General features: G+C 42.2%; 1 protein-coding gene across 11 annotated transcripts in view; it reads left to right on the top strand.

Annotated features, from left to right (window-relative positions):
* Positions 1 to 12,051, top strand: part of RREB1 (ras responsive element binding protein 1) — a 190,428-nt gene that overhangs the window by 141,328 nt on the left and 37,049 nt on the right. For all 11 annotated transcript variants that reach the window (XM_058175879.1, XM_058175885.1, XM_058175881.1 and 8 more), the window contains 2 exons: positions 2,175 to 2,319; positions 3,278 to 3,414. In XM_058175879.1, the coding sequence (XP_058031862.1) occupies positions 2,175 to 2,319; positions 3,278 to 3,414 (282 nt within the window). The remainder of the gene's footprint in view (positions 1 to 2,174; positions 2,320 to 3,277; positions 3,415 to 12,051) is intronic.

Below are 12,051 nucleotides of genomic sequence, written 5' to 3' on the forward strand. Positions count from 1 at the left end.
TATATTTTTGTAAAAAAAAAAAAAGGAAAAGAAAACAACAGTTTATGTCTTGCAGAATAAATCTCAAATATGAAAATAGATAGTTTTCTTAAATTTCAATAAGTGAATAGGCTTCTCTTCTGTTTTTCTAATAGGATTAAATGATACCATTTCTTTATCATCTGAATTTTTCTCTTTGCTGTTACTTAGTTAATTGTTGGAGCCTGGGTATTCAGTTAACTATGTGAAACTCTCATTGAGAAAATCTCAATGCCGCAGATATTACTAACTCTCTTTTGATATAATCTTGGTCAGTGTGGTTGAATGTCCTGTCTGCCTATATTTTTTTCCCATCCCATATAATCAGGTTTCGGTCCAGGTGGAAAGTTCAATTATATCCCTATCCTCAGCTACACTCCTTCAAGTCCCCACCCCCTTTCCTATAGTACTCCCATCCTCCCATTTCCTTAATCCGTTAAGTCCCTTCTTCAATCTTTAGTTCTGAGGAATTGGAGCTACACATTTTAGAATTAGGAGTTTCCCCTTAAAAAATGACAAATTGATAATTTTGCTGACATCATTTTCAAATGGATGGTTTCTCCATCCTGGTTTATTTAACTTTAAATTGAAATGTACGTAGCTAATAATTTATTTATTTATTTATTTATTTACATTTATACCCCGCCCTTCTCCGAAGACTCAGGGCGGCTTACACTGTGTTAAGCAATAGTCTTCATCCTATTTGTATATTATATACAAAGTCAACTTATTGCCCCCAACAATCTGGGTCCTCATTTTACCTACCTTATAAAGGATGGAAGGCTGAGTCAACCTTGGGCCTGGTGGGACTTGAACCTGCAGTAATTGCAGGCAGCTGTTGTTAATAACAGACTGTTTAGCAGTCTGCGCCACTCAAGGACCCTAATACGTTTTATACACAAGTATTTTACGAGGTCTGTAAGGGGCGTGCATAAGAGCACCAGCGTGCCTACCGTTCCTGCCCTAATGTTCCCTTTGATTGTATCCAATTCGTATGGTTATTTCATGCTTATGCTTATATATATATGCTTATATATCGTATAGTTATTTCATGCTTATGCTTTTATATATTGTTGTAACAAATAAATAAATAAATAAAAATAAAATAAATTTTTCAGTTTAAGATTGCCTATGAATTCTGAGCTTGCTTTATCAGTTGCATTATTTATCTATTTATTAAATCAGTACCGGTATGTCCCAGGGCAATCAGCCTGTGGCTGTACAGTTTCATGAAAAGTAAGCAGCTCACTGTAGTGCTTGGATGCATCTGGATTTGTTTAAAGTCATTATTGCTGAACTGATTGCACTTTACCAAATGCAGCCTGGACCTTTTTTTTTGCTGCTCCCTTGTTGGCATGAATATTTCCATTTTCCTCAGTGGAGATCAATGGTGGGATTCAGCCACTTCGCACCACTTCGGGAGAACCGGTTGTTAACTTTTTGAGCAGTTTGGCAAACTGGTTGTTGGAAGAAATCATGAGGGCAGAGAACCGGTTGTTAAATTACTTGAATCCCACCACTGGTGGAGACCCAGAATTTTAGCACGCTAAAGTATTTTGGGACACCCCACCGAGCCATAATGGAACAAGCTTTCATCAACTCAGACTGTATGAGACAACATGCAAACAACCACCCTGACCAAATGCCTCTCCTTTTCTCTTTCACCTCAGTTTCTGGGAGAAATGACTTGACACATCATTAAAAAATGGGGAAGTTAAACAGGGAAAAGATGCTTTAGTGAGTCAGTTAACAGCTGTGGGTTTTGCACTGACTACATCCTGTGTTCTGAAATGAGGGCTCATAATAAAACACTTTCAAATCATGAAGGATTAAAGATATACTGGTGGCTCTCTTAGGAGTGGTAGTTGGAAAATGTGGCCTCAGTTTAGCCCCAAAGTTCTTTTGTTGTCTTTGGCTTGTCAGATAATGTGCTCTTTTGTATACTTCTGATATCTTAAATTGGTGTTGAAAGTTTAAATTAGTAACTAGCATATTTTTTTAAAAAAGAATAAACTCTTATTCTTATGATTGAGTTTCCTTAAACAAGAAATTGGCTTCTTTCCAAGTCTAACTTTGATTAGAACTATTTTCCAGTTTAGAACCTGTAATGAACATCTTCTTTTTTGCCTTCTCACTCTTTTCCTGCTTGACTTTAGACATATGAAAATCCACGAGAAGGATGCAACGGGTGCCACAAGTACAACCCCTGTCTCTCCACTGAAACGCAGGCGCTTGTCCACCAAACGAAAACTCAGTCATGAGGCCGAAGCCGACAAGGAAGAGCAGAGTCCAGCAAAGAAGGTCCTCTAGCAAAAAAAAAACCCGCTGGTTGCTTAAAATGAGAGATTATGAATTCAGTTAATCACTTAAAAATGGAAAGAAGGCGAAGTATAATAGATACACAATAGCCAGTTTGTAATTTTAGACACACAGCATGCTTTAGAAGTTGTGCATACTTCTTATGAAAGTATTTTGGAGTATTTTGGATAAAGATATATACTTAACAAAGTAACTAGTCAAGACAAGAAATAAAAACATTGTGGGTTTTTCTTCAGCTCCTCTAGTTCCCAGCCAACAGAAGATGTTGTGTCTATTTATCTATGCTGATCTCCATTATTTACCTCAAGGACTGGTGTTAAATAAATGATAGTGTGTAAAATAGTGTAACTTTGGATTATCTCCAAAGATTCAGGATAAAATATTAGTGAAAAGCTTCTCTGTCAACATGGCAACTTCAAACAATGTTTTGAGTTCTGCATTTTGATTCTTTGTACTTATTATTATTATTTGGAATAATTACATTGCTATACTGGATTTGTTTTGAGTGAGTGACGATTGATTGTGATCAAATTGTTTTGCCTGATAACTTTGAGAAATGAAGTAATTTCCTCCATATGTTCATATTCTGTGTGATGTGGAATACCTCTTAAAAGGATAAAGGGAGTGGAATGAGAGAAATATCCAAACAGGTCAAAAGAGCTAGTTAAACTAAATTGCTTTGTAAGGAAACATTCACATTCCTTAATGTTGAGGACTTTCTTTTTTAAAAAACAGATCTCCAAATATAAAAAGAAATTCCTGGTTAAATTTTGGGTTTATCCTTATTAATCCATATAGTCCCTTTTTGTAACATTTAACCAAGGGATAAAGCAGTGAATTATTTACCAGCTGAAATGTATTGCTTTCAGAAACTGTTACTTGAATTGCAGCCTGGGTTTGAAAATTTATCCTTTTTTTTTTTTTTTTTTACTATGAACAGGTTGTGGAGGAACCACAAAATGGTGAAACTGAAAAAAGGGCTGATGAAATTTATCGATGTCCAGTCTGTTTCAAAGAATTCTCCTGCAAGTATGGGTTGGAAACCCACATGGAAGTACATCCAGATACCTCATTGAGGTAAGAAGAGTGGCGTGAGATAGTTTGTGAAACACAAGATATTTCAAGTTGATGTAATGTGCAGCAAATTTGAGTCATGTTTGAACTCTAAAGCAGGGGTCTCCAACCTAGTCAACTTTAAAACTTGTGGACTTCAACTCCCAGAATTCCTCAGCCAGCTTGCTGAATTCTGAGAGTTGAAGTCCACAAATCTTAAAGTTGACATGGTTGGAGACTCCTGCTCTAAAGGGGCCTGTTTGTAATGAAATGGGCTCTGCAGGCATTTTTTAGCATTATTATGAGATTTCATTGCTGTTACCATTACTTTTACTATCTTCGTGACAAAATAAAATACAGAATTTTATTTTAGGCAGAATTTTGGCCTAAGGGAAATCTGGAAGCCCATACATCTTACATTTGCCTAGTTTGGGAAATAGTGGTTTGGATCGGGGTGAAATGCTCCTGGTTTGGACCGGATCGCCCGATCCAGTAGCGATGGCAGCGGGTGGTTTGGAGAACCGGTAGCAAAAATCCCTGCCACCCCCATGCCCAGATGAGCTGCGCGATCATCAGATCGCACCCTCACCCACTCCGCTCTGACGTCTCTCACCCACTCCGCTCTGACGTCATCCCCGGAAGTCAAAAAATGCTTTTAAAAATTAAAAAAAAAAGCCTCTGATGATCGCGCGGCTCAGCTGGGATTGTCAGAGGCTTTTAAAAGCATTTTTTCTGCAACCTCTTCAGCCGAAGAAGTTGTAAAAATGCTTTTAAAAGGCTCCTCTGACGATCCCAGCTGAGTTGCCTGATCTTCAGAGGCTTTTTTTTTTCTTTTGAAGGTAAAAAAAATGCTTTTAAAAGAAAAAAATCCTCTGACGATCAGGCAACTCAACTGGGATCGTCAGAGGAGCCTTTTAAAAGCATTTTTTACAACCTCTTCAGCCGAAGAGGTTGTAGAAAAAATGTTTTTAAAAGTAAAAAAAAAAGTTGGCCATGCCCACCCAGTCACATTACCACCCCCCACCAAGCCACGCCCACAGAACCGGTAATAACAAATTTTGCATTTCACCACTGGTTTGGATGGTGTGATCTTTGTGCAATCAGGTTCCTAATCTGTTCTTGTTAGGTTTGCGAGTAAGGAGTTCGAGGCTGGATTCGTGACAACAGCTCTTTTTATTTAGAGTGAGACTTCAGCAAGAGATGCAGGCAGGATGCTCACCTTATATACACACCTGGGTCAGTTGGTCACCAATAGGATTCAAATGTTTTTCCCGCTGGAATTTCCCGCTGGGATTTCCCACCAATGGGATCATACACAACACTCCTCCCCCCCTGAATTTCACTTCACCCAGGTTTGCAAGTTTAGCAATTGTAATAATATTCATAATAGTCTCGTAGATAATTCGGGCGTTCCCTGTTTCTACTTGACCTACGCAGTTCAGGTTTGGTGGGAGAAACCTGCTCAGCTGTGGCGGGGGACACATGCTGGTTGGAGGTGCCCTCCCCACTTCCCAGCTCTTCCATTGATTCGGAGGTGTTTCCTGTGCCTCCCCTCTTTTCCAATGGGTCTCTATTTTGTGGATTGTTTGTGGTTGTTTCTTCAAATCCTGGTGGAATAATCGCTGTTGGGTTGGTGATGGGGTCAGGTGAGTCATCCAGTCCTCTTAGGTTTGAGTCAACTGTTGGAGGAATTAGGTGATAGTTAGGGCTGGAGTTGTTTTCTGTTCGTTTACGGAGTTGATCGATATGTCTCCGTTCCAGTTTTCCATTCCCCAAGTCTACTTTATAAGATTTGGGACCGGTTCTTTCTACTATGTAACCGGCTAGCCATGCTGGACCCTCTGAGTAATTCCTTGCGAATACCGAGTTCCCTATTTCGAATTCTCTAATTCCCTCTCCTCCCCCTTGGTAATTATCTGGAGAGTAGTTTGGGTTTAGCCGGTCAAGCGTACACCGAAGTTTGCGCCCCATGAGGAGTTCGGCTGGGCTGAGGCCTGTGGCCGGGCAAGGTGTAACATGCTGTGAAGTCAAGAAAATGTCAATGCGCTCCTGCCAGTCCCCTGGCCCCAATCGTGCTAGTGCTTCCTTTGTGGATCTCACAAATCTTTCAGCCAAACCATTTGTCGAAGGTTTGTGAGGAGCAGAGAGTGCGTGTCGGATTCCCAAACCCGCCAAATAACTTTCAAATTGTAGGGCTGTAAATTGGGGACCATTGTCAGATACTAGGGTGTCGGGAAGCCCATGTGTTGAGAATAGTCTCCGAAGAATTCGGATGACAGCTTCCGATGTTGTAGATTTCGTTAGGAATACCTCTAACCACTTCGAATATGCATCAACAATTATCAAAAATGTTTGGCCATGAAAAGGGCCGGCAAAGTCAATGTGGATCCGGGACCAGGGATTTCGTGGTCGTTCCCATTCCTGACTGGGGCGGATGGAGGGCAGGTCTGGACTCCTGGCATGGGAGCACTGTGGAATCCATTTTTCTATGTCCTTGTCAAGTTGTGGCCACCAGACGTAACTCCTGGCGAGGCCTTTCATCCGCACTATGCCAGGATGACTCTCGTGCAACATCTCTAGAACCCTGGATCTTAATGCTCGTGGCACCACAACCCTGTCTCCCACAATAAACAACCCCTTGTGTGGCTAGCTCATTTTCTTATTTCCAAAATCCTTGAATTCATCTGCCAACCTACTAGTGGGCCACCCTCTCTGTACCCAACCCATGACTGTTCTTATTTGCAAGTCGCGCGTGAAGCTTTTGCAAGGACCGTTGAGGTCAATGGGCCTGTTGAGGTCAATGGGCCTGTTGAGGTCAATGGGCCTGTTGAGGTCAATGGGCCCGTTGTCATAAAGTCAATGAGCAGAGCCGGTGTACCTGGGGTTGGGTCCTCTACTAGCTTTGGCAGTGGGCATCTGCTTAGGCGTCAGCATGTGTTAAGTCCTTGCCGGGACGGTGGATCAGTTTGTAGTTGTAGGCTGCCAAAACAATGCCCATCTCGTGAGCCTAGGGATAATGCAATGGGAGTGGGTCGGTCCCGGCCAGTAGTCCAAGAAGGGGCGGTGGTCGGTAACGAGTTCAAATTGTCTCCCAAAAGGTATTCATGAAATTTCTTAACTCGGAGACTGCAGCCAGGGCTTCCTTGTCCAGTTGGCTATAATTCCTTTCTGGGCTGGACAGAGTTCGGGAGAAATATGCGATTGGTGCCTCGGACCCATTCGGCAACCGATGGCTCAGTACAGCCCCACTCCAAACGGGATGCATCGCAGACTAAAACTAACGGCAGAGTGTGATTGTATTGGATTAGGAGACTGTCCTCCGTCAGGAGTTCCTTAACTTTAGAAAATGCCTTTGCTTCCTCCTTTCCCCAGAACCATGGTCTTTTGTTAGTCAAGAGTCTGTGAAGGGGCTCTGCCACTGTGGCTTTTTGTTTTAAAAATACAGCGTAAAAATTCAGGAGGCCAAGGAAGGCTTGCAGTTCTGTCTTATCCTTGGGGGTGGGTGCCTCCTTAATTGCTTTAATTTTCGACTCGGTGGGGTGGATGCCCATCTGGTCGATTTTGTATCCCAGGAATTCAACTGAGGCACCCCTATTTGGCATTTCTCTCGTTTCAGTTGAAGTCCTGCGTTTCTGAATACCGTCAAGACTTCTCTTAGTCTAATCATTAGCTGGTGCTGATTGTCAGCAGAAATTAGGACATCATCGAAATAAGGCACCACCCCAGGAATCCCTTGTAACAGTCTCTCCATCAGATTTTGGAAAAGTCCTGGTGCCACACTGACCCCAAATTGTAAACGGGTGCATTTGAATGCTCCTCTATGGGTCACTATTGTTTGCGCTTCAGCTGTGGCATTGTCAACAGGCAACTGCTGGTAAGCCTGGGCTAGATCAAGTTTTGCGAAAATTTTCCCCGAGCCCAACGAGTGCAATAAGTGTTGCACGACCGGCACTGGGTAGGCACTCTTTTGTAGGGCCTTATTTAACGTTGCCTTATAGTCTGCGCAGATGCGGACAGACCCATCAGCCTTGATAGGCGTTACTATGGGGGTTTCCCATTTAGCATGGTCAATGGGGATGAGGATTCCCTGCTGAACTAACTTATCCAGTTCCTTATCTATTTTTTGCTTAAGTGCGAAGGAACCCTCCTTGCTTTGAGTCTAATGGGTGCTACCCCTGGGTCTAGGTTAAAGGATATAGGTGTTCCCACATACTTGCCCAAGGTTCCGGTGAACACATCTTGGAATTCACGAAGGAGGTCATCCTTCCTATATTGGCAGTCAGCGTTGATCTCGAGTACTCCAAATAACCCGATCCCTAATTTCCGGATCCAATCCCAACCCATGAGGCTTGGGAGGTTGCCTTGCACGATGGTGATAGGCAGCTTCTCTTTATATTGCCCATAGACTACGTTTACGGTGGCCGTGCCTTTCACGGGAACTTTGTTGCCTTGGAAATCACGGATGCGCAGGTATTGGGCTTGTAGGTGATTTTCCTTAATGTGCGGCAACAACTTTTGAATTATAGGCCAGGATACGATAGTGATGGGCGATCCGGTGTCGACCTCCATCTTGATCTTTTCCCATCTACTGTGACCATGGTGTACGTTTTTCTTCTGGTTTTGTGATGGCGCTGCCAATGGTGATTAGGTTTGCATACGCCCTTCTGTTGGCGGCCATTTTGTTCGCGCCTGCGCGGGATGTCTGCTGGCTAGCTGGCCGCCATTCCCCGCGATTTCTCTGGCGGGAAACTTGAATCGGCGATGTAGCCCTGCAGACGTGAGCCAAATGGCCTTTCTTCTCACAGCGACACGTTGCATCACGGAAACGGCAGTTGTTTCTCTGATGGTTTCCCCACAGCTAGAGCAGGAAACTCAAAACTTTTTCCGGGAGAACGCTCTGTTCGACAAACTGTTGTCGCCTCTTCTTCCTCCCCTCTTGAAGGAGTTGGAGCTTGAAGTGTGGGCTTGGGCGGACTCGTAATGAACCGGTGCCTCTCGATAGGCTGGTGGAGCCCTACTCACCCCTGGCTGCTGCATCTTTAGAGCTGCTCGGTGTGATTGCTCGTATACTGTAGCCTCATCAATTGCGGTGGTTAACGAGAGGTTTCGTCTAGCCAGTAGCATCCTTCTCAGCTGGCCGTCCCTTAAGCCCCAAATGAATTGATCCAGCAATGCTTCATCTAGGTATGCCCCAAACTCGCACATGGAGGAGGCTTGCGAAGGGACGCGATAAAGTCAGCGATAGGTTCCCCCTCTAGCTGGAGACGCATGCGGAAATCAAAACGCTGGGAGTATTTCGATGGAGTCGGTTCATAGTAAGCTTTAAGTGTCTCTTGCAGGACGGACCAGTCGACTTGGTGGACTGGCCTTGGAGACAATAGGTTCACCGCCATCCGGAATACTTTCGAGCCGCAGTTGGTGAGGAAAAACGACCGTTTTTTATCATCAGGTAGTTGGCTATTGTCGTTGAAATGGAGAAAGCAATTGAATCTTATCATGAACATCTCCCATGACTCTTCCGCTGGATCAAATGGTTCCAGTTTGTTGGCAGAGTTGGCCATCTTGGGAGGGCTGGGTTCTTTTTCTTTGTCCTGATCGTCGCCAGTGTTAGGTTTGCGAGTAAGGAGTTCGAGGCTGGATTCGTGACAACAGCTCTTTTTATTTAGAGTGAGACTTCAGCAAGAGATGCAGGCAGGATGCTCACCTTATATACACACCTGGGTCAGTTGGTCACCAATAGGATTCAAATGTTTTTCCCGCTGGAATTTCCCGCTGGGATTTCCCACCAATGGGATCATACACAACAGTTCTCATTTCTATTCTCTAATCTACATGATATTGTTGCACTCAAATTATACTGTGGTGCAAGGCCGGGAATTAATCTAGCATAGAGTATCAATCAGTAGTTGAGAGACAGGTCTAAGTTGTGTCTCTTGGTAAGTCTCTTTGTGGCATTCAGAGACCGAGTTCTCATAACATTGTAGATCATGCTAAAAATGAGGTTGGGCAGTTTGAAGTTCAGATGTTGTAGGAACTTGGCTGTTCTTTTAGCAGGCCATATGAACCAACTTGTCACACGTTACGATTTAGCAGTTTATGCCTAAACTGTTATGTGAACCTGATAATTGTGTTCTGTTACTCTGTTTGATTTTGCATGGAACTTCATCATTTGTAGCATTGTATAATTCTTCTAAGGTTCCACTTTCTAGTTTTTTTTGTTAAGTTGGCTCTTAACAACAAAAAAATTAAAGAATTCTCACATTTGAAAGTGCTCATATGTGTATGCTGATATATATGTCCTGTGTGTATACGCTCCCTGTCTAGAAGCACCTTTTCCTGAAAACTAATTACTTTAGCTCTTTTGATAAAGTTAATGAAATGAAATGGATCAGCTTTATTGGCATAGTAAATCTGATGTTGAAGGGAGAGGCAAGTCCGTAGTAATTTATTTTTAATTGCATTGTTCTATGAAGCCTCCCAAAACATTTTTGGCAGAATAAGTCCTTGGGATTCAAGTGCACACAGGATTATTGTACAAATCAATAAAGTCTGAGGAGTGGCTGCTAGTCTTGCCTTTGAAACTGTGCAAAGAGAGTCTGTAAGTGACCAGGTGGATTCAAACCTATTCTGCTATTGTCAAATTAGCAAGTGAATAGGAAGGGGGTGGTCAGTCTGATACTTGGCTGAGTGAGCAATACACTGCTGTCTTTTGAATGTAAATAAACATCTCAAAACACATGCATTGATTAGGTGAGAGACTTCTCTTTTGAGGGGGAGGGCAGCCTCTTCTGATGATGTGACACCTTTAAATTATGCATTTTTGTTAAGGACAGCCCTCTCCATAAGTGCTCTGTGTGTGTGTGTGTGTGTGTGTGTGTGTGTGTGTGTGTGTGTGTGTGTCTGTATCCAAAATAATAGGGTCCTTTGTTGCATTGACAATTGGCTGCAAATGAGGCACTTACCCTAGAATTTACTCTTCAGGTCTAGACTCTTGTTCTATTGAAACAACTTGAAGCTAGCCACACTGGCTAGTTAAGGCAGGGCATCTCTGACTGATGTCTTCTAGGGACCATCATCATCACTAGGAGGTGGGCACAACACTGCCCTTTTCATCCTGGCTTCCCTCCTGCTAGGATTAGTTAAGACTCTAGTTTTCTCTTCAGTCAGGCCAGCCAGCAGGGCTCCAGCTATTTTGGTGCATTTATATAGGAGCGATGATATAATTAGCCGAACTGGGAAATGCCACACGGCCAATAGGGAAAAACAAGCAGTCTTTCACATGTTGGATTTTTCTCTTCTGAAACTGCCCCGTGCCTGGTTTGGTTTTTTTACTGGAGTTATAAATGTTACTTCCCCTCAGCATTCAACAGCTTCAGCAGTAACAAAACTAAATTACTCAAAAAGGCTTTTTGATGAACGAGGATTTAAATCACGGAATTAAGATTAAAGCCACTAAGACCATTCTGTGTAAGTGGATGACTGTCTAGCAACTATTTAAGCACAACCAGCAAAGAGGAACGTATCACTTTTCCGGTAATTTGTTCCATTGTTAAAGTTTTTTTCCCTAATGTTCAGTCGGAATCTCCCTTCAATTTAAATCCATTATTCCGTATTGTTTATTTTTTAAGCAATGGAAATTGCTTAAAATTGATTTTCTTCTGTGTGATATTCTTTTTGGCAGACTCCTAAATTCCATTTACACACACACACATGCACGCAGGCACGTCCAGTACATTTTCCTCCTCCTATTTTCCCCCTAACAACAACCCTGTGAGGTGGGTTGACTGAGAGAGAGCGTGACTGGCCCAAAATCACCAGCTGGTTTTCATGGCTAAGGTGAAACTTGAACTCACGTTTACCTAAAAGGATGCTGCATAGAACAAGATTGGTACTTGGGATACCACATTCTTGTTCTTTGTTCATCCTTGTTGCTTTCATTTGAATCTATTTCAATTTCACTGAATGCTTCTTAAAGTGCAGTGCTGGGATCTGGAAACTTGAAGAGAGATCTGACGAATGTTAAAGGTATTTTGTCCTGTGGTTTGGAAATGACACATCAATTGATGTCGTTTAAAATTGCAGTTGCTTTTCTTTCTTTCTTTCTTTCTTTTTCTTTCTTTCTTTCTTTCTTTCTTTCTTTCTTTCTTTCTTTCTTTCTTTTTTTCCTTCCTTCCTTCCTTCCTTCCTTCCTTCCTTCCTTCTTTCTTTCTTTCTGCGGCCATCTCACATTGCTGAGTCATACTGATTTTTCAGCCATCTCCTATTCAGAAAACTTCTTCGCACCTAATATTGCTTAACTTGGTATCCTCTATCATATTCCTGTTCAAATTATTTCAGGCCTCTACATGCATCACTTTTAGATTTGTCTTTTAAAATTTTCATTCAACTTATCAATCTTTTCTCTACCTTATCAAGTTCATTCCTGAATTGTATTTTTGTCTTCTTTGGGTATTAGACATCCCTTCCACTTTTGTGTTATTTTTAAACTTGATAAGCATTTGCTTTACCTCATTCAGTTCCTTAATAAAAACTTGTTCAAGAATTCAGGGTCCATGATTGAATCTTAACACTCCACTCATTTGATTAAAAACTGCTCTTTCAGTATGATTTTCAAATCCACCTATATGATGAGTTTTGTTACATGAGGTTTAGTGTGCCTTT

This window comes from Ahaetulla prasina, chromosome 3, assembly GCF_028640845.1.
Source record: "Ahaetulla prasina isolate Xishuangbanna chromosome 3, ASM2864084v1, whole genome shotgun sequence".
In the NCBI taxonomy this organism is placed as follows: Eukaryota; Metazoa; Chordata; class Lepidosauria; order Squamata; family Colubridae; genus Ahaetulla; species Ahaetulla prasina.